The sequence below is a fragment of the Apteryx rowi genome, unplaced genomic scaffold, assembly GCF_003343035.1.
Source record: "Apteryx rowi isolate R43461 unplaced genomic scaffold, aptRow1 scaffold_178, whole genome shotgun sequence".
In the NCBI taxonomy this organism is placed as follows: Eukaryota; Metazoa; Chordata; class Aves; order Apterygiformes; family Apterygidae; genus Apteryx; species Apteryx rowi.
This window is the reverse complement of record NW_020448063.1, coordinates 137,160-165,123: the sequence shown is the minus strand read 5'-3', so window position 1 is coordinate 165,123 and position 27,964 is coordinate 137,160. Positions and strand designations below refer to the sequence as shown.

The 27,964-nt window shown below is 38.6% G+C and overlaps 2 protein-coding genes across 16 annotated transcripts in view; one reads left to right on the top strand and one right to left on the bottom strand.

Moving 5' to 3' along the window:
- Positions 1-1,013, bottom strand: part of TMEM144 (transmembrane protein 144) — a 35,243-nt gene extending 34,230 nt beyond the window's left edge. For 8 of the 11 annotated variants that reach the window (XR_003252741.1, XR_003252742.1, XM_026061212.1 and 5 more), the window contains exon 1: positions 905-1,013. The gene's annotated coding sequence lies outside the window, so the exon portion shown is untranslated. Of the gene's footprint in view, positions 1-179; positions 228-904 lie in introns of those variants that run through there. The other 3 variants (XM_026061217.1, XM_026061216.1, XM_026061213.1) reach the window with 3 other exon arrangements.
- FAM198B (family with sequence similarity 198 member B) lies at positions 217-26,460 on the top strand. Of its 5 annotated transcripts, XM_026061207.1 has the most exons (6): positions 223-527; positions 1,279-6,848; positions 7,460-8,745; positions 16,011-16,225; positions 20,921-21,147; positions 21,886-26,460. In XM_026061207.1, the coding sequence occupies exons 3-6, from the start codon at positions 7,749-7,751 to the stop codon at positions 22,091-22,093; spliced, it is 1,647 nt and encodes a 548-aa protein (XP_025916992.1). In that variant the 5' UTR covers positions 223-527; positions 1,279-6,848; positions 7,460-7,748; the 3' UTR covers positions 22,094-26,460. The 5 variants fall into 5 exon arrangements, with proteins under 5 accessions (XP_025916996.1, XP_025916992.1, XP_025916993.1 ...); XM_026061211.1 differs by lacking the exon at positions 1,279-6,848 and having other exon boundaries at positions 217-290; XM_026061208.1 differs by lacking the exon at positions 1,279-6,848.
- The last annotated feature ends 1,504 nt before the right edge of the window (positions 26,461-27,964 follow it).

Here is a 27,964-nt window from a genome sequence, read left to right as displayed (position 1 = left end):
AAGAAACTGCTCATGCTAATTGAGCAGGTATTTTTGGAGGCTGCATGCCATATTGTCAACTTATTTGCATGTTTCTCCTGTAATCTATTTGCAATTAAGGCCAGGTATTTTTATGCTTATTTTAGGAGATCCCTGTCATTTCTGAGAAGGCATATTCTCACGTGATGCTGAAACCTCACCAGTTGCTAGAAAAATGCTTCCTCTTTTCACTAAGATGCATGTTTTTGATAGATAATTCTTCAGGCAGTATTTTCAGGACGCTGTATCAAACAGCAAGGAAAAATAAGCAGGTGAGCTCACTACATAGCCAGATTTTACTTCTCCTACTTAACACCAAGCCGAAATTTATACCACGATTTGAGCAGAAACGCACTCAGAGCAGGACATGACCCCAGCCTGCGGCGGCCGGCAGCGCGGCCGCGAAAGGCAGTACTTCACGTCTTAAGTGCTCGGCAACTCGACAACACCTTGAGGAGAAGCTCGGAAATTCGCTCTTCAGCTAAAAATCTCCCTGACTGGTTCGCTAGGTAACCTCTGCAGCGGAGGGGGGCAGTTTCGGCGCTCTCCCGCCCCGCCCCGCCAGTCTGGCAATTCCTAGGATCAGAGGGAACAAAAGGGGCTTTTAACGTGGCCCCCTTCGCCCCTCGTCGGCCAGAAGCACCAGCCAGGTTATGAGGGGCCTCGCAACAGCGACCTCCCACCCCGAAACACTGATTTAAGGCGGCAAATATCCTTGCACGCAGAACGACGGCCGCTTTTTCCTTACAGAAGCGCTACCGCAGGCTCTGTGTGAGCCAGCTCAGCCCTGATCTCCCTCTCGCTGCGTGCTCTGCCCTCGCTACGGCGCTGCTGCCTGCACACCCCCGTGCAAGTCCCTGCTGGCTCTACCGCCCTAGCTACTCACAAGCCCGTCCCCGCCGCTCCGGCTTCCCGCACGGGCTGGCTCCGCGGCCCACCTCCACCCCCGCGGTGCGCGCCGTGCTCCCCCGCCGCCATTACTGTCGCGGCGCTGCGCCTCCCCCAGCCCCCACCCCGCCGCCATTACTGCCAGGGCGCATCGCCGCCACGGCGGCCGCCCCGTAATGGCGGCGCCGGCGCCGGGGCTGCGGGCGCGGAGCCGTCATGGCGGTGGCGGGAGGCCGCCGCCGGGGCCAAACCTGCCCGCTGGCGGTCGTGAAATATGTCGAAATAGGCGCTCACGACGTGAAACCCTTTCCCCCCCTCCCCCCCGACTTAAACGGGATCTGATGAGCCTTTTGGTTTTATCCTACGTTTTAGTGAAGATTCACCTGCGTATTTCACAGACCGACGTTGTGTGGGGATATTAAGCTTGCAAACGTGGTCACTTCAAGGTCAGGAGGCAGAAGTGAGGTTTCCCACTGCATCCTTGGCCCCTGTGGGTGTGCAGGCCGAATACCCTATTTTAGGCACTTCGTACTGAACTCAGTACTGTATTTTTTCCTAATTCAGCACACCACTTCAAGTCATATTTAGCGGACTATTTCTGCGCAGCTGGGAAGATGGTAGTGTAAGCTTCCTGGTGGATTTTTCTGCTGTGCTGACGGCTGCGGTAACTGGGGCCTCAGGAGTTTTTATTTTCATAATGCCTGGAGTGAGGCCAGCGTTGCTGTCCTAATATGACATGTGGCAGAAAGGCGCCCTGATTTCAGGTGTCCCAGTGGCAGTGCCCAGGACCAAATGCACTCCTCCCTCGTTGGAAGGCAGACTGAGATGACAAGCAAAAGCAGCGAATTTCGTCAGCCTGGTCTGAGGCCTCCCGAGCAGCTCAAGAACTTCTCGGGTGGTGATGTAGTCCCTACAAGGCAAAGAGGGCTGAAAGAGCGTGCTGAGCGTTGCCAGCGCGTAGGAAGGCAGTGACATTTAGAAACTTGCTGTCTGGAGAGAAGGCAGTGGCTACTGCTCGTGTTATAAGCAGGAAGGCATGGAAAATATTGGTGGCTGGCTCCCTGCTAAATTAGGGCAACCAGGTTGGGCAGCCACCACAGAGCAGATTTTTCAAAGTACAGAAGTTAGTCTGGGAAGCCCCCATAACATACAAGTACTAAAACCAAGTGATAAAATCTTTTGCAGAACGTCAAGAAGAGATTTTTGCAGATTTCCCTGTAAGGATTTGACCCAGACCAATTAAAGCATAGACCATTAGTCAGCATGTTTAGTCATGAAGCAAACATTTCTCTCTATCCTTTTGGAGTATACTTTCCAGAGGGCAGCTCAATCCATCTCCTTGAAAACACAGCACAAATCTTCAAAAGTAATGCTTTGTATTTTGAAAATCAAATCTGCATTATCTGTAATAATGATATACAGCTTTTCTTGGGAGTAATTCCTCAGGCCCATATACTCTGTAAAGCTAAGACTGTATCATACATCAATCATTTTAACATAAATGTCTGTACATGTCACATTTAGAGAGATGAACTGCAGAATGTCTCTATGGAAACAGTTTAGCTGTAGTGCATCCAAGAGGAACAACATCCCATACTATAATCTCAAATGCAGCTTGGAGAAAAAGAAATGCTTTTTTTTCTAAGGGCAGTATGAGTCTACATGTTACATTATTTTATTAAGAATATTTAATACAAAATGTTCATCTCTCATACTGAACTACCTGCATGTAGAAAACAAGTGTACACACAGTAATGAAGCTAGCATGAAATGACATTCCTTCAAATGTCCAGGGAGAAAGAGGTGTTTTGAGTTTTGACCTCAGAATACTCTTGATATTGAACAATGTGTTGTGACCAAAAATCTTGTCTCTGGTTTCATTTGGAAGAATAGATCTCAAAGGAGTTATCGGTAATCAGTTCTCCATCCTGTTTGGACTGATATGCATCTATTCCTCCCTGTTGCTTTTTCAAACCATGCAAGTTTTGCTGTGTTGTTTCCCTCATCAACACTGAACCTGAAACAGTACTGACAGTGCAAATGAAACACGTCAAATATGGAGAGATTCTAAATCATTGATCTGTGCTGTTTGGCTTCCTTGAAATCCTAGACTGCTGGAGGTGAAACGTGTATGGGAAAGGAAGTCCTTGATATTTACTAACATGGAAAATGACAACATTCATGCTTCAGATTTTGGAGCCTTCTATGAACCTAACAATATTGTACACGTAAAGATCGTCTTTTGTTGCAAAATTCTCTACAAACCAGCACAGAGAATATTTTGTTCTTTGCCAAATCAGAGCACCTTCTGCAGTAATGACTATAATGGAAAAAAACAAACTGGGACATACTGGAAGATTTAAAAAGTGATCATTTTAAAATCCCATATCTCTTAAAACTGATATGACTGAGTGGAGCAAGAAGTAAGATTAAGATGGAGAAATAAAAGCTATATTGCTTTAAAATACAGAACTGTTACTTTTAAAAATTGTCATACGTTCTGGCATTGTGGAGGGAAACATACTGGCTGCTAGGTAGCTCATTGTATTAATAATAATATTGTATTGCTGTGTTGTTACGAATGGTTTCCTCTGTACTTTGCATTTATCTTTAGTTCTTCAGATACAGTATTCATTACCTCAAAAGTCTGTACTTAATCTATATTAAAGAAGGAAGAGGAATACCTAGGACAGATGTTGTAGGAAAGGAGCATGAAAAATAATTCAGATGAGAAGGAAGAGGCTGCATTGGTAGGATTAAAAAGGATGAAAACAGATGAAGAAGATAAAAGGCTATAAGAAATTGCATATGGGAGGATGATTTATGTGTAAACCACATGAACAGGAGGTTTTAAGAACCTGCTGGTGTATTAGTGAATCTTCATTATTTCCAAAAAATGGTTTACTACTGTCCTTCCAGTTTCAGAGATTTGAAACTGGAGCAGAGAGTTTAAGTGACTGGATGGTGCTGTTTTCAGTTGCCAGCACATGAGTCAGAAAGCAGGAGCTTGTGGTTCTTGGTCATTGGCTGAGTGCACTCACCTGCTGCAGGATGCTGCTCAGGGATACTGCTCATGCTGCTCATGCTGCCCATAAGTTGGCCAGAATTTAAGAAGTTTTTTTAAAAAAAAAAAAAAGCAGAAGAAAATAATTGCAAATGTGTAATTTGACTATTCATTTACATTTTCAAAGCTATGCCCAAGAATCCAGGAATGAAAAGGACTAGAAAATACTTCTTAAATTCCTCTCTTCCCTCCATTGCTATTCTCCCATATTAGTTTTGATATTCTTGTGCCCCTAAACTTAGAAGGGGATAACACTGACCATGGAATATGGGTATATAAAGAAGTGACATGAGAAGAAGTTGACTCTAATGGATGCAGACAGCAATATCACAAAAATAGTTTAGAGCAAAAAATAAATACAGACATTACAGGCTAAATATAGGTAGGCAAAGTACAATAACCTAGGCTGGAATTTGGTCAGACAAGCGGCATTGTTCAGTCTATTCTTTCAAAAAATTGCTCTGAAATTTTTTATGACCACAGAGAAGGTATCCTTTCAGCTCAGCAATGCCCTTTAGTGCTCCATTAAAGCTTTGGGTTAGTAATGATTTAGAAGAAAGAATACTGCCAACCTGAACAACAAACATTTTCTTTGTGTCCTCTGAAACACAAAGAAATGTCTGTTTTTCAAACAAATCCATAGCCATTCCACCCTTGATTATTCTGTGAAATCTAGAAGGTTAGTGGAGTTGTACACCACAAGAGCTGAAAAAGGGAATGTGTCTTGATATGTTATCTTTTAAAGATCCAGATATGAAAGTTAGAGGCAAATATCTCTTAAATTAACAGGATATTACATATACAGGATATTCCTATTTTGTTGAATTCCATCCACTTTCCATTCCAAACACTTTAGCAGTACAACATTTAAAGAATGAGTTATCTGTTATGAACATGAAAAATAAAGGAAATATTATTGCTATAGTCACATTTTAAAAACCTCAAGAAAACTCAGCAATCAACACTGTGCATCAGTGGGACCACATATTTAAATTTCTAGGGAAGAAAATCAGGAGTGAAAAACATTACTCTACACCCTTTTATACTCCCCTCCAAATAATCTCTTAAAGAGTTATAGTAGCAAGATTGTATAGGTTACAAAATTTAGAAATGTTATAGCAAAATAAACTGTTAGTAGCTTAAATTGGCTGGGTTTCAGCACTGCTTGATTGTAATGGTTGGGTAATGGTATTGTCTACATGGAAGAACTGCACATTGTAAAACAGTGTAATAATTTATCTAACCCAAGTGACTCAGTGCCAATAGCAATAGAAGGTAAAAAATTAGAAATAATTCTAAGACATTTGAAAGAAATACAGTGGAGTAAAAGCTTCTTGCTGAATTATTTTCTGTCAAAGTCACTGTAAGTCAACACAGAATCCAGAAGGTATAACGGAAAGATCTATCTACTTTGCATTATTTAACCTTAAAGGTATGAGCATATCTTAGGCATTTCAAGTATTTTCTGCATGCTTATATGTAAATATGCATGAAATTCTACTGTCAGGTTGCAGTACCTAATTACCCTTATTTTCTCTGGTTTTAGCCATATAACTTTGCTGATATTTTGCAGCCTGTGCTGTTACCAGTTGGAATATAGGAGACAGTTCTCGCCATGAGCCATTTATAGTGCTCTGGTGATCAAATGGGCCGGAAAGCTGGTGCCCCTCACTAATGACTGCTCTTCTTTTAGAGGGAGCCCCAAGAGTCTAAGCTGATCTAATAATGTGCATCTCTGGCAACTCCTTTAAAGTGCAAAACAGTGTAACAGGGGTTTGTTAAGCAACAGCAGCCACATACGTGCTGATATTATTGATACACTTCAATTTAGAGTTTGTTTGAATTAATCTTTCTTGTTTGGGAAACATCGCTTCAGTCAAATTTGAACTAGAAAAGAGAGAAAGAGCTTTAGTGGCCAGGGAGATTTCTTACAATCCCCTTTTCCCTGAGAAATCAGCTTTGGAAAAAGCAGGTAATATGAAGGCTCTTTTCATGGTGGTGGGCAGGTATGAGGAATTCTTAACTCCACAGTACACATTTTAGACAAAGAGTGAAGAAAAGTGATGGCCAATGAAAAAAAAATCCACCCAAATGAAGTTTTATAAACTCAAATTAGATGCATCTGAAACATAAACTAGTTCATTAGGGACATATTTCCCTTGGTATTAATTATGGAAATGGGAATTTCTCTATTAGCTTGAATTACAGCAAACATATACATTTTATTATTTCATATTTAGACGAGGCGAGGACTCAGAAGTCATAGCTTTGCCATTGTCTCACTGTTTAATCCTGTGCAAGCCCTTAACTTCTCCCTGCCTCAAGTTTTCCGTCTGTATAGTGACAACACTATGTCTCGTTTTGGAAAGCACAAATAGAAAGCACACTCTGTAGCTGCTTAATAGTGTATTTTATATGAGATTTTAAAAGCCACTATCTCTTTTTCGTTTTTGACACAAGAACATATGATTCTCAAATGCTATAAAATTCCAAGGGCCTTTTTTTTTTTTTAACTGTAGAAAGTGGGAATTTCTTCAGTACTTTTGCATGCAGTGCACTAGAGGGCCCTCAGGAGTTGGAAATGGATGGAATGCACTTTTAGAAGGCACATACTTCACAGGACTTTTCATTACAGAATTTAAAATAGAAGTTTCTTTTTTTTATAACGTGAGGTTCATGTAAGTTTATAGCAGTTCATATGCAAACAACCTCTCAGTACAATTAGCTTCCTACCAGTGTTTAACTTGCAATGAAATACCTGAAATGTAGACCATACTTAAAAATGAAGTATGTGCTAGAATACTTGGAGAACGTCAGCTAAGTTATTTGTATTAACCTAAGGAATTTACCAGAACAAAGGATGAGTCAAGCTGAATAGGTAAGAGATTTTTTTTTTCTTATAATAAGTATACAAAGTGTACTTACTCTAGCTTTGTTTCTTTGAGAGGATGTATAAGCCACTCATTTTTTTTGAAAAACTCTAGCCAGATCCTATTTTATGGCTTCACAAGTCTGTAAAGATTAACCATCTTTCATCTTTAATTTGGGCTTATGAAGTGTATGAATTGTATTCATATTAAACCAGGGAAATTTGGCACTGCTAATATATTTTTCAGTTTGTGAATATGTGCATATTAAACTGCTATAGTTACTGGTTAGTTAATATTGTATAATTTACATCATTAACATATAACATGAGGTTTAGTGAGGACTTTGTCTCATAAGAAAAAGATAATGATGATCTGAGTTTGACAAGCTTTTCTTCTAATGTTGGAATACAACTCAGATTGCCAGTTAAGCCTATATTTCATGATGTTGGCATTTAATTAATACTGTAATTAGAAAGTGAAAGATGTATACTAGCACGTTTCTAGATGCATACTGGCTGTCTCATCTAGAACTTCTCTGTGTCTCGTAGATATTAGATTCACAGATGCTGTATTACTTACGTGAATAATGAAATGTTCCTACTAATTCTTTTCTTTTTAGCAGTTTCAAAGGAGAACTTCAGCTATTTTAGACCACAAGTCAGTAAACTTTGCTTACGTAATTGCCTCCATTCATTCTCTGAAGCCAATCACTTCCCCTGTGGCGGCTGATAAGAATTTAACAGCTTGTTGAGATGGAGTGTCAGCACCCTTAGTACTAAACACATTCCCGGTCATATCAGTAGCCTCTGTCCATCACCCTTGCTGGAAGCTATTTGGAAAAGGTGAAGTAGAAATCGGGGAAGGGAAATCATGCATCATCATCCTGGCTGGAATGTACTGAAGACTTTATGCTGTTTTCATCATGTGGATTCGCTAGAGAAATGACCTTCTTTGATCAGCCAGGGAAAACCAAAAACTGGTTAATTTGCCCCCTGTGCCCACCACGAGTGCTGAGGCTCTGGACTTGCAGGCGCCCAAGGACAAGGAGGAATCTGCTAGTGGGCACAGCTTGTGTGATCTACCTGGGCTTCCTCGTCAGTCAAGTGGGTCATGTTTTACCCCAGCACAAAGGAGGACACTCAAAGACCAGTTCCAGAAGTCTCCAAGATGCAGCCCAAACTCCTTTTCTGGGCATCCCGCTGGATGGCACCCTATCACCACCCAATTTCCAGGAACCCCAGCTGGGTCGCAATGGGACCTCAGTGCCACCCAATGTAGTTTATATCACCCTGCGGTCCAAGCGCAGCAAGCCTGCCAATATCAGAGGCACCGTGAAGCCAAAGCGCAGGAAGAAACATGCCATCCCTTTGTCCTATGGGCAGCACTTTCCAAAAGCTACTTTCACCGGCCAGGAAGAGGCCTTTGGCCAACAGCCGGGAAGGGCCATGCGTGCTGCGGGCACAGCGGGAGCAGCAATAGCTCCAGAGACAAGGCGGCACCAACTGGATGAACACAGGGATAAAGAAATGGCAATCAGGGGGAGGGGTCACTGGAGACCTGGGGGGATTTCTGGAGGTATAAAGGCACAGCCCCAGGCTCAGGAAAGTAACATCAGGATTTACAGCAAGAGCTCTCCCTCTTGGCTGAGCAAAGACGACATCCTAAGCATGCATATGCTGGCAGATGCTCCGATAGAGAGTATCCAAGAAGTACCTTCTCATAACGAAGTCCTGGTAGTATTTGCAAGGGGTTCCCACACCCCAGGAACTGCTTGTAATCACGGGTGCTGTGGCATCATCAAAAGACCCCTTGACATGAGTGAGGTGTTTGCCTTTCATTTGGATAGGATCTTGGGGCTAAACAGGAGCTTACCTTCTGTAAGCAGGAAATCGGAGTTCTTCCCAGGTAATGCATTCCTATGATTTTCAGCTTCCAGATGGGGTGCTGAGGTTTCCCTCCCCTTCCTACATTAACACTCCTGCTAGGCTGAGAACTAATCCTACTGTTACAAGGGAATAAAGCTGATATCTGTACGTACATAACTTCTGCAGTGGTATTTTCCGGTCCAAAGAGATGCAATACCCTGAAGTTTATACCCGTCAGAATAACTGAATTGCTGAGAGCAGTAACAATTTACCCTCTACAAAAGACTGGAATGAGAAAAGAAGGGGGTCATTTGTAGTAACACCATATTGTACGTACTGACTAAAGGGAAACTGGTGAAAAAAAAAGCCAGAAGAATATTTGATGTGATTTGATAGGTATTTCTGAATATTTTTGTTATGTTTTCTTCTTTCTCAAATGTCACTTTAACAAAATATTATTGAAAGTGAGCACAAGAATTCATCTCTCTCAAATACATGGTAGGAAAGAAGTTTTGTATTTAGTCAGAGAACCTACTCTGAGAGGTAGGGGGAGTTCCTGAATTAGGTTGATGCAACTCTGATGATACTAATGCCTCCAGGAACTGAAACATAAAAAAAGTTCATCCTTCCCCCCTGATAATTCAAAAAATTTATTATATCTCAGTGCATCCTGCTTGACATTTTGAGGCTCATTACACATATCTACACATGTATATTATGTAGACAAAGAAATATACACAATAGACATTGGAATATGCTTGTAGCGTGACTGATGTAAACAGATTTCAATTAAAAGCTTGATTTTTTTTGTCCTAAACTGAAATTAAAGATAGATTCCAGACAAGCAATGTGAGATAGAAGTAAGCCTACTTCTAACATTGCTATGTTGTTAAATATGTCTTCAGCCTAACTGCTATTTTTATACCTCACAAATCACAATCCAAAAGGGCTACGTTGTATTTTAACAAATCATTGCTAAAGTGGGTAGCTATTTGTTTTTGCTGTTCATTTCTTGCTGCTGAAATTAGCTTTTACAAAATATTTTCAATATTAGTCTGTATTTCTTCAAAGAAAGAGTAAAGCAAGAATGACTTTCTAAAATCTGATAGCCGGAAGAGGACCTAGTGACCTCTGATTTGTTCCTGCTTTGTAAACCTTCCCTTTGGCAGCCTGTACAGCAATGTGAATGAATCTCTAGGAATAACAGTTTGGTGGCTTTTGAATATTATTAATACTTGCAGAGCATAGAAGATACATTATGCACAGTTTATTTTGGGGAACAAGATATATTGCTATAGAGCTGTCATAAGGAATTAAGGTAGTTCAATTAGAGGAATTGTGCACAGCGTGGCTGTACAGATGACAGACTGCAAGCCCCCTGAAAATTTCTATTAGGCTAATTGTGCATTGGGTTGCTTAACGTCTTTCACCCTTCAACATATTTGGAGCTGTCTGGGACAGAGGGAGAGTCATTCTGCTCTCTTTAATTCTCTTTTCCTCGTAACTGGTTATGTTCCTATAGCAAGAAGAGTGTTGCTAGGTGATGAGAAGAGAAATAACATTATTTCGGTCCCGTTTCATTTTTTCCAGCTAAAGGGTGAAGAGAGGATTTGGAACAGTTACTGTACCTTGTCTCTCTCCATTCCTTTAGACTGGAAACATGCTGAAGCTCAGATGCCTACTATCTAGTTGAGCTCATTAACATTTGCATACTTTTATTCAGCATAAATTAACTATATATTTTTTAATAGAAAACATCTTTGTGAAAATGAACAAAAAAAGTCCTTAAAACCAATATGAACAGTTAACAAGTTCATTTCTATAACATGCATTCAAGTTTAGATGGGCACTCCAAATGTTTTTACAGGGCTGCTCGTGTGAATCATGATTATTCATAGGGAAAGAAAGCAATGCAGGATTAGAGACTGTGCATGTGTATGTACACAATTTCTGGGCTGACATATCTCTCTCCATGACACATCCCTTTGGCTTGCCTCAGTTGTGATGTGATATAATGAGACATGTTTGATGTAGCATTAAAATTTTAAAAAATGGGCTTCTCAAAACTGTCATTCATTTTGTCAAAAGCACTTTCAAATAAGCACTTAGTAAATCCCCATACAGATTTGGCTTCCTTTATTCCCACAATTCCCCCACTGACTTTTTAAAAAGTCTGGCATAATACTGCATGCAACTCTTCTGTCTACTGGCCTTCCCTAGTTAATTGTAAACCCTTTGCAGTGTTAACTGATATTTTTTTTTTATGACTTATCTACCTTACATGGATGGAAAAATCTGGTATGATAACTCTTTCACTCGTATTTTTATGACTGATTGGCCACATGTGAAAAGCCTGAGGAATACAGATGGGTGAAGCCCTTTAGAATTCCATGTTACAAACTAAGAAATTATGATTCTGGGCATATGCAAGCAGATATTAATTATTAGCAATGCTAAATACAAAGTGTGAGGAATTTTGTGAGCCCCATAACAGCTAAGAACAAATAAGGCTTGGCCTGTAAAGCAACAAGAAGTTATCATAAAACTGTCATCTATTATGGAAAAAGTGGTAGACGACTTTTGTGTGTCCCAGTTTTGGGACAGTCACATTAATACCAAAGGACTGAGAATCATTACTTAATCATCCAAACCTAAGAAACAGAAGAGACTTGCTTAAGTGACTGTGCTTGGGGTCACAGCTTGAAATCACAGTCTGACCGTAATGAATTTGCACAGAAGCTAAGTAAAATGACTGCACAGGTTGTTTCTAAATCAGCATGAGCATTTTCAGAGCAGGATGATGTCAATGTTAGGGCCTGAGCCACCGCTGAAGCAAGATGAGCTGCAGCGGGTGCTCCCTGGCTTTGCATCTGGCAGCAGGAGGGAGGGACTCCGGCTCTTCGGATCCTAGCGCCACGGCCAAGCTTCATAGCTCAGCACAAACCTACTGCTGAATTACACCTCTTGCTTAGGGACTGAGTTACCCACATGCTGCCCAGCACCCAGAGTTCTCTGGTATGGTGAATTTGACTAAATATGGTTGATCCTGCGCTGAGAGGAATAAGCACAGGTGTACTCAGTTCAGTGGGGCTTTTTTGGCTGAAGATTGAAACTGCTGTTTGCTTAGAACAGCTTTTATTTTAAAATGTGCAAGAAGCTATTCCTTTGAGTAACACCTTTCATGGTTAGTTTTGTGCAAATATATGAAAGGCACAGGTGTGATAGATGGCTCTATTGATCATACTTGTCGTTTTGCTTTACTGGCCTCTATATAATGATAAATGGGACCATGGATTTTCTCTGTTACAGTCTGCACTCTCAGCCTGGCCTTACCACCCCATCAAAAGTTCTGCAAAAGCAGGCAAAGATGTTATGAGTTATTAATATCAGGGCAAAGAATAAGGAAAACTAACACTGCCTTTACCCCAGATTGTTCCAAAATGCTTCAATTGATTTGTTCAGGTTCTGTTTATTGACCTGAAACAACTTATGCCCATAATGTTGTACCCTTCAGAGAGGTACCAAAAATATCCCCAATATTTTTTTTCCCCTGAGTAAAGAACTCCATGTACAGACAATAAGGCAGCCCATAGTCTAGAGCGCAACTGGTGCACATTTCACACATTCCTCAATTTGGACATCCACATGCATGCAGGAGAGAATAGTTTCAAATAAGGTACAGAGGCAAGAAAAAAAAACAAATGGCTTATCTTTGCTGAACCTTCTGTTTCTCTTCCATGTTTTCTCTCTCAAAACTTGACCTAAAACAAGCTCTCAAATTCAAACCGTGTTTTATTATGTATAATTCTCCTTCCTCTAAGCTCTTTATGTTAGTCCCTCTCATCCTTCCACACTAAATTATCCCCTAAAACCAATTGCCCACTACCCATGGGCAAAAAAAAATATATATGTATTTCTTTCAAATGTGGCAGTGGTAAACTGTACTGTACTACAGCGAGAGACGAGTTTGAGATAGAGCTCTAAGTATCATTTGAAAGATTTGCTCTTCTTATTGAGGGTCTTTTGGGCATATTTGAGAATATTTTTCTTGGGAGAAAGTTAGAGAAAATGCTTTAGATATGCAAGAGTAACTACATAGATGCTCTTGTAAATGTTAAGAAACATACAACCCATCCACAGTGGAATATGGATGTCTTAGATGCCTCTGTGGAAGAAGCTATGTAGTGATACGTTAACTAACTGTGAATGTAGCAGTGCGAGTACCTCGGGCACTCTAGCCTCAGCAACATGACATTGTGCCTGTGTTAAGTTTACTCAATTTAGAATACCCTGAGTCAGTGGCTCCTAATGGGCCTAACATTTTTAGAAGTATTTTGATGCTTAAAAATCCAGATGAATTACCAGGAAGATGGTTACAATACCAGTTTTGAAAATCTTTTCCGTGCAATTTTACAAATCTGTCTTTCAGTACCTAACTAGGTATATGTATCTAAATGGCAGATGAAAAGCAAAAAAATCAAGTTAACCAGCATTGGGCAAGATTCACTAGGTACCTCTTAACATTTCCTTTTCTTATGGTGGGTTTCCGAGAAGTTATTTCAGTCTTTGGGTACTGCACTACCAGAGGGCAGTGGCATCCTTGGGTAGCCTAGAGCAGCAATCCAGCTGCAGCAACAGAAAAGCACTAAACCTTTGTGCTACTGTATAAGACTGATTAGGAAAGAGGCCCACCAGAACACACTGGACTTACTCTCAAAGGTGCTGAACCTCCTCGATCTCTGCTGTACCAACTGATTCACAGCTACGCTGTACTTTTCATTGCCCGGTTAACTTCAGCTCTGTCCTCAGGAGGTTTGAATCAGAAGAATTTCAGTGGGGTAAAGCTAATTCACACAGCCTTTAATCAAACCCCTTATCTGTTTTTATTCAGCATCTTCATGTTTTTCCTGTGAGTGTCAGCAGTTTGAGTTACTGCTTTTTACTGAAGCTGCTGTTCCATATTCCTGTAATTCGGTTTATATTACGAAGTCGAAAGGTTTTATTTTGGCTCATCTTTTTTGCTTCCATTTCCTCTGAATCACAAACATTTCCTGTATTTAGCCTTGGTCTTTTAAGAATTTTTTTTTATCTTAATGGAAACTGGCAAGATATTGTTCATATTTTTCAAGTATTTATGTTGCTATTGTTTATCATGTCTCTTTTGGGTAGGCAAAAGATGTTGGTTTTTTAGAAGACTGTTGATGTATTTGGTTTGTGGAAAAGTTCAAGGATACTTGTGTAAGGTGTTATCAGGGATATAAAAATAATAGACCAGTTTGGGTTCTGAAGAAAAATGTCCTTTTTTTTGGTGAAATTTTCTGATGTTTATATAGACTTTCTCCAAGCAGCTTGGAAAAGAAGCTTAGCCAGTAGCTAAACTGACTTTGCCAAAGTCAACAGTGTCAGTGATGGAGCCAGAGGGAGAGATCCCAGAGTGAGAGAGATGGGGAGAGGGCCAGGATTTCCCAGATCAAATTCCTAAATCTGTATTCAGCTACCTCAGTAAATAAGCTTGATTTGAGAGATGCTCAGCATTTTTCAGCAGAGGAAAAAGGGTGATGCAAGATGCTGATAAAGGTAGTACTGATGATCATGAGAGAGATTGCTGAGAAAGCTATTTTCTAGGTTGCTAAGGAAACATCAGACAACAAGGAGGAGAGTTAAAGAGCTGGTGGAACTACATGCCGGATTGGTTTGAGAAAGACTACCTTGTATGTGTATGCCACGACAGAGAGATTTACTGTCCAGTTTTGAAGAGGAGATTGTTTTCTTCTGCTTTGCCTAATGAAGCTGATCATGTTTCTGCTTGATTGTGTGTGAGGTCCATCAGGCTCTGTCATCAGAGACAAGATCAATCTTTATATGTAATTCATTGCTAATTATGAGCAAAGATCACTTCTTATCTTTGCTTTAGATCAGTCAACATCCTTTGAACAAGTTGCCTTTTTTTTTTTTTTGCAACTTTTACTTACTTGCCTTGCTGTTGGTCACCAATCTTTTTTTTTTTTTAAAAAAACATGCTCTTCTCTGAACTGCCCCTGGAAAAGAAGGCACTGTTTTGCTCATTGCCTTCACGTGAGGTTCTGAAAGATTTTTTTTCAGATGCTTCTCTGGTTCAGTGTGCATATGGAAGATATAACAGGACAGTTTGGGCTGCATGTAACCATGCAATGAATTGCACAGTAGTGTGACCTGCTGGATACGGCTCAGTCTTGCCACCTCACCTGTTCATTGATCAAGATGAATGTAAATAAATTCTAAAACTTTGCACGTGTTCCAACACCTGCTATTTAGCAAGTAGCTTTCCCAATATATATTTCCTCCTCTGTATACCAACGCATCTTTTTTTGGCCTCCATCTGCACTCTTAAAAATAGAGAGAATTACTTTGTTTTAAAGTGGATATAAGCAACAGTCAGTCCTGGTTACTAAGGCAGCAATAGAGGCATTGCATTAGCAATTAAAAGGATAGTTCCGCTTCCCCAAGTAGATACATAATGCCTGTTACTTGATATTGAGTGAGATATATTTATTAGTTCTTATATAGGTAAAGCTTATTTTAAATTCTTTGCAGAGGTTTCTTCCTATTAAAAAACTCCAGACCCCAAATACTTGAATTCAGCAAAACTAAGGTGCTTAATGATTGCAGGTTAGAGCAGAATATTATTTATACAAACTTAAAGAATTAGGCCAAAACATCTGCTATATAAAACATATCATGTGTGTTATAGCTGGGTAATATAAAAATACTTGTCTAGGTGTTTATTCATGCTAAGCTCACTCTCCAGCATTCTCATATATCACTTCAGATCTGTGAAATCATACATTAGAGGCCTAAAATACCAAAGATGACAAAATAAATCCACTTTGAGTATAGGATTTGTAGTCTCTTTGCCACACAGAGGAAGAGCTTTGAGCCAAGTTTTCAGCTCTCATAAATCATCATCAGTTCACAGGAATCAAAGGAATATTACTGCATTGATTCACAGTGGCATTGTAGGCTCTTAATATATGTACAGAATTTTTAATAGCTTGGTGTAGTATATGATTTTTATACATTCATCTTGTTTCAAACAGAGAAAGCATTCTGTACACTGAAAACATTCATAATGTCTGTTTTTTTCCATTCCTGTGGTGGCTGGTTTTAGATGTGAAATAAGACCACATTAACCAAAGGATGTCAAATTATTAGGCCTTGGCATTTTTTCTGCCACATCTGTAAAATGCTTTAATTATTGATGTATAAAGAATGATCAAGTCTGACATTATTCCAACATAGTAATGATTCTATTTTTCCTTTTCTCAGACAGTCAGGCCTGTCCTGTTATTCTCTGGGATTCCACACTGAGTCCAACAGATAACATTACCCATTCTTCAGTGAGATTAACATGGGGGAGATATCAGCAACTATTGAAGCAGAAATGCTGGCAGAATGGTAAAACACCCAAGGGTGAATGGGGCTGTACTGAAATCCATCATCATGAGTGGTCCAAGATGGCACTCTTCGATTTTCTTCTGCAGGTAAAGTATTCACTGGATGCAAATATCTCCCTTGAAAGAGTCATTTTGAGCACAAATGGGACTTTTAGAAAAGTTACTTTAGTTTATTTCTTTATTATTTTTTTTTAATTGGGGAAAACATGTATTTACCCAGTTTGAGCTTGTTTCTGGTGGTTTCTTAATGTTAAAGAACTTAAAATCAAAACCTCAACTTATAATTAGGAAAAAAGGTCAGGAGCTTGAAAGTCTCATTTTCTAAAAGACAAAGCAAAGACTTTTGTCTCAAGTTCTCCGTTTACTGCACCTTTGAGGTGGACAYGTTGTTCTTCTCATAGAACTTAGTCCTCAACTACATTTGTAACTATAAATCATTGTTTTTTCATGCYTCCCCACCTCTATCCCCAGTGTAATTTCTTGAGTGAGAAAGGGTTCAGACACTCGGTTTTGGTCAACTGAAACGTGGAACAAGAGAACAGTTATACTGGTTAATTTTTCTTCTATTTAAAAACTTAGCAAGTGACTTAAAAATTTGATTTAATATGAGGAAAGAGCAAAGCAGTAATTGATGAATAACGTGGCTGCTCTTCATCAGTTAGATACTGGGCATAATCTTTAGCTCTCCAGTTAACACCAGACTAGGGGTTTGTCCAGTGGTATGTGACCACAGTTGTAAAGGGTTTTAACACACTCCCTGTATTAATAAGGAAAGAACTGGACCACCTGACTGGATGTTGATGTTATGCCTTTGAGATATCGCATTACTTCAGTTCATCCCTGCCTGCCAAACAGCTCTGGGTGACTGAGCCTCCTGCAGCACTTACTGCTTTATGTAGTACTGTTTGTATTTAAAACTACAGTGAGCCTTTATATGCACTGTATTTGATCATATAATTCAATTCATATATTCATATTCATTCATATAATTCAATTTAATAGAGTTACGTTTCTTGAAATAGGAAAATCACAACTTTGTTTATGCATAGCCTGCTGCCCTCCTCAATTCTCTTATAGAATGAATGGATGGATGTTTCCATTTTTTGGAGTTATATTTTTGCAGACTTGTTATATAGAGAGCATGAAATTCTAGTCTAAAAATAAATTGTCACTTGTTTAATGACTCCATCTTTAGTCTCACTATGAGTAAGTAACTTTTGGAATCTGGTATAAAGTCATATGTGGGTTATACTGATGCTAAACATAGTAATGCCCCATAGGAACAGTAGAGAATGTGTCATAGATTTTAAACCTATTTTCATGCCATCATTTTCTTGTTTAATAGCTTAAAAAATTTCATGAGCTGTGTGCTGGTTTCTAGTTTTAAGGTCTCTATGAGAAGTTTTAAACATCATAATAGAACTCCTATTAGCCAGAAGGAGAGATCAATTATAAAATAACAAGATTGGACTATGCATGAAATAAAAAAAGAAATAAATTACTCTAAGAATATCTGGTATCATCCAGAGTGTTTTACACCTCCAATTGCCAACCAGGCAAGAACAGGTACCAAAAAGTGAGCAAGTGGGGATGAAAGTGGGTCTGAGATTTCTCCAAGATTAAGAATTTATCTGGATGCCCTCAGACTTTACTGTTGAGTTTATCAGCAGAACATGAAAACAATAACAATCAAAAATGCTAAGAAGGGTTTCAGAGTTAAAAATGCCAAAGCTTTAGTGTATAACACTAATAAAATCAGTGTTCTAATACTTTTATGTATCAATTCATTAAGAAGCTTTGGTTAATTAGTAACTCACTAGACGTCTTGCAAATACTGCTCTTGGATACAAATGTTTGACTTGTTATCACACCACCAGGCAGTTGGCTTTCAATGAAAATCTAGCATTTTGATTATTTCAGGGGAAAGGGTTATGTGGCTTTAATCAGAGAGGTCTTCCTATCCATAGTTATTGCCAAATTGATCTGTATACCTCTAGATTGGAAAAGGCTGAAACCTACTCACATCTCCTTGTTTATATGTGTGTGTTTGTGTGAATACATTTATGTACATAAAAATCAAAGTAGCTTTAATTAAGAGATTGCTCCAGGAGCTCCTTACTTAATTACAGTATCCTGTTCAGAATCTGCATATATCAGTAAAATAGGGACAGCCCTTGTGGAATCTTCCCGGAGTGAATCAGAAGAAAATTACTGTTTGCAAAGTGATACTAAAAGCCACACACAGGAATACATTTCTATGGGGGGGTGATTTTCTTCTCTGATTTGATCTCAAATGTACAGAATGAATGATGCAGATAAACTACAGTGAATTTAGAGAACAGTAACTGAAAGTTGTAAGAACTGATTCAGGAGGCGAGATTAAAATAAATATATGTGTAATATACCTAACCAGTGACTGTGTTGCAGAGATACAGTAACTGGCTTAAATTTTCGGAGGAGTATAAACACCAAGGCAGCAGAGGAAATGTTCRAGTTGATTAAAGAGGACGTCAGTGATATTAAGTCTGACACTGATCAAAGAAAAAATTGGGCTGAATATCAAGACAAATATCTTTACAGTGTAAAGCGTAATCTGGTAAAGCATGCCACATTATTCTTCTGAGAAAATCTGTGCTTCATGAATCATTTGGAAATACAGAGTAATGGTAAAAAATATTCTGTTAAACATGCTCTTGTCAAAAGAATAGACCAGGTGCCATTAATGGATGTGCCTAATTTCTAATTTCAAATGCTCAAACATAGGAGTAGGCTGGAAAATGCTTACATTTGACCTTCACCTTCCATGTACAAGAACTCAGGTAAAATAAGAGCATAAGTAAAATGGCTTCTTTAGTTTTGAACCTCTTATGTACATAAATATATGACATAAAAATCAATGTTAAACTATTAAGGTTGCAACATAAGGATTAAATATTAGGACAGGCTGGAATGAATGTTGTAATGATGCAAGATATTATAAAGATGCTATCTTTAAGAACATGATCTCATCTACTTAGTGCGTGTAGTGAAGTGTGGTTAGGAAGGGTTAGGACTATATGTTGAAGGACCCTATTTGGAGGGCCTCTGCTTCATTTTTCTGGCAAAATTTGAAGCGAGTTAAATGAGAATTTCAGTGAAAYAGAACACTGCAAATAATGGAGAATCTTGTACCTGAAGATGCTGAATACTGCCCTAAAAAGAAAGAAAGAAGAAAGTCTATTCCTTTTCTCAAATTTTTCACAGTTGTAAACATACTCTGCCACCAAGACCAGTGGCCACAGTACTGCACACTTGAGAAAAATCAAACTTTAGGCCTTTCACTTGATGAAGAAAGTGACATGCACTAACATGCACCTAGGTCTATATCAGGAGAATGGTCATAACACCTCATTTCACTGGTGTCACAGAAATAAAACTATAATTTTAGGAGGCTTTCTATCTATGTGAACTATCTTCATACTCTCTTCATACTCACAGCAGTTTGAAGAGTTAGCTATATACAGTGAACAAGAAGGATTAAAAAAAAAAAGCCACTGATTAGCTACTCATTAAGTTTTAGATCCACCTTACCTCTGTAAACATCTGCCAGGAAGCAGCAAGAACAGGGCTGCTCCCAAAGGGGAGGCAAGCCGGGAGCTGAGGGTGCCCACACTGGCTGAGCACAGTGCCCCAGCACTTGAGCTGGGCAAGCAGAGCAGGGTGGTGACAGCAATGGGTCCCACCAGTGGTCCAGGGAGCATAAGACAAGGACCAATTAACAGGTCAGGCCCAAGGTCAAGCCAAGAAACCCAAACAGCAATTCAGGATCAACAAGTGACAAGACAAGGAGCAAGTACACCTCCAACATAACTCAGGGCAGGGCTGAGGGACCAGTCCCAAGGGGCCAGGCCCAAGCTTAAATGGTGCTCTGGGCCCATGGGCAGAGGGTGTGTGGGCGGGGGACCAGGTGAGGCTGTTCAGGGCCATTAAAGCCCATTGGTGCCCTCAGGGCCCTGACCTTCTCAGGCATCTACTCTCAACTAGTCAATAGAGGGCACCTTCAAAGAGTGATTTATCCTTCCCATTTTAGACAATTATCCTAAAATAGTGTCCTTTGCTCCAGAAGTTCCTATTTCTTGCCATTGTTGATGAATAGAACATAAATGACTAGGTCGGAAGAGATGCTTAACATTTACGCTACTAAAGTTAGATCAGATACATTCCTTCCTGAGTACTGTGCCATGAGTAAGCAAGGGTTCACATGGGAAACAATAGATGTCTAGACTATATAAAGTATATAATAAAGTATATACCCCAAGGCAACTCAGGGAGACTTCTTTGAGGTTATAAATGCAGGCTCCATTCTTGCATTTTGTAGCTTCTGGTGCTTTACTGTGTCCCTTACTAATCTTTTCAATTATTTCCTTTTGTGTACTTTTAGTCTAATAGAGTCCACAAAATGGAGATCCTTCATGTGCGTTGGGCTGTGCTATTTCTATTGTACTACAGCAGAGAGAATGTATAAAAGCTACAGCCTTTTGGAAAACCTTGAACTGTATCTACCACCTTGTTAGTCCAGTCATGGCTATAAAACAGATACAATACACAGTCTGGGAAATTGCTTCTAATGGTACATGAAGTATGGGGACCATGTCTTTATCTCCATTTCACTGCTGACTTAATTTTAATTGTTCTGAGCTTGTTTTCCTGTCAGCTGTGCTAGTTAGAGATGCCTTTAGTGACAATTTGCCCCAAATGCTTTGATATTGTTTTAATTTGGCATTCTGCTGTACTTGATTACAGATCTATAATCGACTAGACAGAAATTGCTGTGGATTCAGACCTCTCAAGGAAGATTTCTGCATGGAGCAAGGACTGAAGCTGAAATGTAGTGATCAAGATGCTGTTGAGCTGACGCACATAGTTCAGAGAAGGCATGACCAAAGGCACTTGGCTTTTATAGACAATAAGGGTTTCTTTGATAGAAGCGAGGACAATCTAGACTTCAAAATATTACAAGGAATCAATGAGTAAGTTTTAAGCTATGAACTTTGTGAAAAGACTGATAAATTTTTCTCAGTTTTTCAGTTAGAAGCAAAATCTCTCCTTAACATTTAGAAGGAATAAAGCACTGTTCACAGAGGGTGCCTGGTTTCTAGGAGCAGAAGGGGAAGAAGTTGTCTGTCCTTCTCCCTAAGCTGCTTAAAAGGTATTATTATATTGTCAGTGTTGCATTAGCTCCAGGTTTCTTCTACCATTTTTTGTGGGGAGGTTTAGTTAGTTAGTAAAGCTTAACTACTTTTACTCTAAGCACACTTTTAACATGTTACTGGCAGCATCCACAAGTTGCCAGGGGCATTGCAGAACCGATATGTGCCCTACGCGCCTATAAAGGTGTGACTGATCTAACACAGAAAAGACTGAACTCCACAAATGTAAACTTGTTAGTGTGGAAAGCTCTTCTGTAAGCACTTTGCACTGTCATAAGTTACCAAACTATAAACTAACAGAATGGGACATTAAGTTATTGGAATAAATATCACCAGCCAAAGCCCCATTTTGTGAAATACATCTCGAGGATGTGTCTAAAAATGTATGATTAATCTCACTGATGTAAAAGAGACAGTTAGCCTGCATATAGTCAGGCCTGCATCGACTTCCTTTGCTGAGTCACCATTTATATTCATGGAATTGATTGCTAGACCACAACATAAATATTGCAGTTCAGAGTGATGACAAAACTGATGAATTTCTTTGTGCTTTTCCAGATTCCCTGAATCTGCAGTTTCAGTGCTGAGGAGCCAGCATTTACGTGAGAAGTTGCTTCAGTCTTTGTTCCTTGACAAAGTATACTGGGAGAGCCAAGGAGGCAGGAAAGGAATTGAAAAGCTTATTGATGTAATAGAAAGGAGGTCTAAAATTCTTCTTACTTATATAAACGCACATGGAGCCAAAGTATTACCCATGAATGAATGAAACACTCTTGTTTTTAACTGAAAGATAGTCTTTAAAAAAAATTACATGAGGCAAAAACTGACAGTAAAATTGATTTTCTTCACAGGCTTATTTAATTTTTATTTTTCCAAACCAGCAAGCTTATTTTTAAATAAGAAAACTTACACAGTTTAAAAGCATCAGCATTTAAATATCAGCTGCAGCTCAACACAGTGAACTCAGTTCTATGTCACCAGTGAAATGAAATGAAAAATAACCAAACAGTATAATAAATAATGCAGTAATATGTATGCACAATGAAGACTCCTCCTGTTAAACTGTTCCAGAATTAGCAGCAGAATTCTCAGTACATTAGTCTGGATTAGTCTAACTTCGCTCATTCAAGTCAGTAAAACTTCTATTGCAAATTTAAATGGGAACAGAGATTTGTCAGCACTTAACACATAGATGAAAATTGCCATTTCATCCACCTGCTTAAACATACCTAATGTAGGAATTTGCCTTTTTAATTAAGAACACTAAAATGCCAATATTTCCTAAAGCTTATTTTATTTTATTTCATTTGGAACTTTTGAAACCTGAGCCCTAAATTTAGCTGTTTTAAAAGCAGATATGTTTCCATTGAACATGAGGGAAAGTTAGAAACAGAGTGAGGAGAATGCGCTGTAACAAATAATTCATTTGACCAATACAGTTTCTACCTGTCCCGTATAGTCTGCAGTTGATCATGAGTCATTGTTATGATGTACTATTTTAAGTACAAGTTGTTTTGATGAGTCGATGGATCATCTGGTATTTTCCGTCTATTGATTAACTGGGTGTTACTCACAGAATCATCCTTTAGTACAACCAGCTTTGTGTAGGAATTCAGCTTTAGCTTTGTGTGAATATGCTGCTAAGTGAACACATATTTTGGTTTTGCAACATTGTTGACAATCATTTTCTAGAACATTATCAAAAAGCAGACCTAATAGGGATGTGTCATAAAAATTAGAACAGAAAATGTTGTTTGTGCTGTTTGCTAAGCTCTAGCCAGCAATTTAGACTCTGCTTTTCCATTAAGATTGACCACTGTGTGATGATTCTAGCTGATGACTGGCCCCAACTATTCCCATAGATAAGGTTGTTAGAAAACCTTGGATAAGCACTTTGGATTCCCAGCCTTGATCTGAGACAGTGTAACTTAGGGTGTTCCTATGTCTCATGGCTGTTCCAGAAATATAGTACCAACTGATACAGTCTATCATAACATATACCTTCTACCTGTCTGTTTAAAAACACTCTTATTATCTGTAAATTTTTCAGATAATGGCAAAAGTTATATACTTTCATAGCTACTCCTGTCTTTATGTATAGTAACAAAATATATGATGTATAACATTTAAAAATATTTTTGGAAGTACTTGTGTAACAGGATTGCTTGTCATTATGAGAAACTAGAATGTTTTGTGTGTGTGTTAATGTGGGTGGGTGAATTTAATGTCTTAAATAACTACAATTCCGTTGCAGATAAAACAGATTCTCATTCTTAGTATATGAACAGCTATTAACAATAATTGCATTATTAGAAGCAATAGATATCATAATATGGAGAGTTAAGAATACTTAATAAAATTTCAAGAGCTTTCCTGTCTAAATAATCTTTTATTTTACTCTGTCATTAAAGGCCAGATTCATTGTCTTTTTAAAAACTTCCTAGAACTTAACTATTGCCTTGAGAAGATGTTTTAGAATGCTGTGGACTTTTTGAAAAGACTGAAGTAAAATTTTATAGGATTTAGATATTATCCCTTTTTTAAAATGTTGTAAACTATTATCCAGGTAATTTGTACCATGGAAACAAAAATAGTACTGTAGTTTGCATTGGGACCAGAACCTAGCAAAAGAAGTAATCCTCTGGATCCATTTCACATAAGAATTTCCTGCTATATTTAACATAAATTCTGCTCTTTGGTGACTGTTATGATCAATTTCTCCCATTTTCTAGCCTATCTCAGTTTTCTTCCTGATAGATACCTGTTTGGCTGGATTATCACGTGCTGCTAGGAGTGAGATAAAGGCATGATTCTCAGCTGCCCTGATTTTAGCCAGAAGAGGGCCAAGTGAAGCTACAACAGTCTACCTGATCATGAAAAAAGTCTTATGAGAACTCTGTCTTCTAGCTTCTCCTCTTCTGTCTCTAGACCTCACATCCTGGTGTCCAGTCATCCTCTCATATTGCCCAGTTATTATCAGACTTGACCCATTGCCCAAGAAGAGAAGAAATTAGAAACCAAGATATTTTTCCTTACAGGTTGAGTCATCCATTTCTGTGGTGATAACTTGATGCATTCTTCTCCATTTCTTCTGGACATGGACTAGTGCTTCCTTGAGCATGATACATGCTTTATTATTTGGCTGGAAGTTTCAGTGCCAGTCCTTAAAGCCACAATGTAATCGCCACATAGTAAGGACGAGTTTCTCTCACATCCCTGAAGCTCGACAGGAGCATTGTTTCCCAGTAATCCAGAGTTTAGGAGGTCCAGGTAACTATGATAATGGTACAGTGTTTTAGAATATGACCAAGCATGAAAAAGCTAAGTGTAAAGAGTGGATATTCTGGAGAGGARTCATGCAAATGAATTTCCTTAAGAAATTAATGGTGGGTTTTGGTAGACATTTTTAGTGGCAGAGGCGTACAGGTGAGAGAGCACTGCATCCTGCTCTCATCTTCTGATGGTGCCTTAGCATTACAATATGCATAGCTAGAGGCCTTACCCACTATGCTGCATTCAAATGCCATATTTCTTACTCCTGCAAGCACTCCCATTGTCTTCAGGAAGTTAGGAGACGTTGCATGAGATTGGGCAGTGGGACTGGATTGTAAATTACTTCTAGTTCTGTAACATTGGTGACCAACTCTGGAAAGTGCCCTTTTTCCTCAATGTTTATCCTGTTGTTGTATAGCTTGGTACTTGAATCCAGCATTGTTAATAATAGAAAGTATGACTGCTACAGTGCTTATGAATACATAATAGTAAAGTTTTTTTTTTTTTTTGCAAAAATGAAGAGTGACAAAATTCTGTACTTTTTAAGTGCATTTGTATAAATGTTTCAGTAAAAAGTACAAAAGAAGCACTTTGCATAGCTTGTTTATTAGCTGCTACTATGTTCAAGAAGATATCTGTTCTCCCCTCAGCAAAAGGACTAAAATTTATAAAGAAATCAGCCCATTTCCTTTTAAAAGAGCATGACATTGGACTGACATTCCTGCACTGAAGCCTAAGTAATACTAACTGATAGGAAAAAAACAAAGAAGCCTTACCCTACCTATGGTGGGGATCGACAGACAGCCAAGAAACCGTGTTTTAGTCRTCTGTGCTGGGCTGCCTTCCATTTAGGGGCATACGGGATCAGACAAAGATTCATGTTGCACATTACTCGGAAGGGTGTAACCAAGGGCAACAGTCCAAAATCTGTGGGTGGGAAAAGAAGATTATGTCATTCTTGAATCTGCCTAAAAGCCAGAACCACATAAAATGGAATTACTAAGAAAGTCAAGAGGGGTTGCTGATTTCATAACATTGGAAGACTGAGCTTAATATAAGTAGTGCAGGCAGAGATGCCTTAAAATTCCTCAGGAACTTGCCAGCAAGTTAATAATCTTAAATGTTTCAGAAGCTGAGGACATGAAAATTTTTGCAGAGCACTGTGAGAGCAATTTTCTTCTTTTTTTTATATGTATTCTATAATGCAGTATATTAAAGAAAGATAAACTCCATGGTTTCAAAATAGCAAATACAGATTTAGGGTACATTAAGGGACAAGCTTTCAGTAGCAATTCCAGGAATACTTTCATGCATTTGTGTGTATGCGATGCAAACATACATGTATATGTATATAAACCTTAGCTTGTTTCTATAAAGCAGTCAGTGTGGCTAAAAAAGAATGAGTGGTTTATATAATTTGCTTTTTACATGTAGAATTGTATTATTTGCAAGTATAAGTCCAAGTCTGGATATACACAAGTTGAAGTTTAAACCAAAAATTATTATGGATGCATTGAAGCTTTTGTTCTGAAAGCATTAACTCTCCTTTTGCTAACACTTCTGTATGATATAAAAAGTCTTCTACTTACAATTGTAATGAAAAATCACAATATGTTTGTAATCTGAGCTAAACCACCAGATGACACAGTGATATTAACTCTGAGATGTTTTTATGGACTTTTACATTAGATATTGAATTTCAATTTTCTTTTGGATTTTGTGCATTTTAAAAGTCATCATGTTTGTCTTTTTATTAGCAATGTTGAAAACATCATTGCAAGTAATGAATTGTTTAGACAACTATCTCTGCTGCTATGGTCATATGGTCCAGGCATATACAAAATAAAATGATTATCTTCATCAGGTTTTTCAGTTCAGACCTCTGATTTGCAATAATGAAATGATAATACATTTTATTGAAATATTATTGAAAATATGTGGTTAACTTTTTAAGAAGAACTATGGCCTTGAAACTGCTTCTTTAGAGAAACAATCCAAGTCAGATTATGAAGCTCTTCCTGTGGAAACATTTTCTAGCTGTTTGCTCACGAGACTTGTAACTCTTTCTTTTTAAGTGGATTCTCTATAGCAGCGGAGCTTCTAGTTTCAGCAGCATTAGGATTTACTGTCTTCTTTAGTCATTCTGAGAATGTCTCCTGACAAAAACAGTGAGCAGAAAAGGCCATGTCCATTTATGATGCCAGAATAGGATTATTAGTAAATGACTGGTAAACTGGCAATAGACAATAAGCAAGAACAGGAATAGGAGAAGGGCACTGAAATCTACATGGAACAGAGACACACAGAGTTAAAGGAGCTCAAGAATTTTTGGTCTTTGAAGTTTACATCTTTTTATGATCCAAAAGAGACTAACAGGAAACACAAAGATGTTAAAATATCTTTAAGCATGCTCTCTTTCCCACACAAAGTAATTTGATTTGTTTATAAAAATATTATTTATTTTTGCACATTTCTGCAAACTTCAGGCCAAATCCTCCCAAACACATTTCTGTAAATTCATTACACTTCTGCTGAATTATCCCATTTCCAGGTAAAACAGAGATTAGTTCAGTTAAATTAATCCTGAGTCTCAGAGGTTGTACAACTGAATTCTAAGGTCAAAAGGAGATCTTAAGAGAGTGACGAATAAGAGGAAGAGCTGCCTGTGATATAGCACAGGTTCTGGCCTTTTCCATATTTATAGAATATGAGAAATTATCCTTATTCCCGAGGACAGAGATGCTTGGGTGTTGTGAGTCTGCTTTGACTTCACTCTAACTTGAAAGAAAACAGATGGCAACCTTCTAACATGTCATGTACACAGTTCAGCAAGCCTAATCATGATTTTCCAAAAGCAATTCCATTAATTTTATTCTTCTGGAAGAGATAAAATGCACAAAAAAAATGTAGAAACGTTTTTCCCCCAATGCAATGTGCTGTTTTATCTATATTTGGTACTAGGCATACCAATGCCATTATTTAACCAAACCAGATCTTGAAATAGGTGGCTGACTTTCTCTGAAAATATTAGTTCAATTCCAGCAGTTACTTCCTTTTTAACCTTTTGCAGTATATTCACTTCTTATTTAATTGTATGATTTCAGCATTCACAGTTAACGAACATTATCTGTACTTCCTTCCCTGGAAAAGCTGGCATGGCATTCCTCGGAGGTCTGTTAAGCAACACAAGCACGCTTTATCAGAGGTATTCTTCAGCTAGCTATGTGAAACACTTTGAGATTTGGATGGAATTTATTAACTGTTAAAGAAAATAGCACCAGTGTGAAAGTCAGCCTTATGAAGTGTGAGAACTATGTCTGACAGATGGTAAAAGCCGAGAAAGCTGCTCTGGTTTGGGAATTCT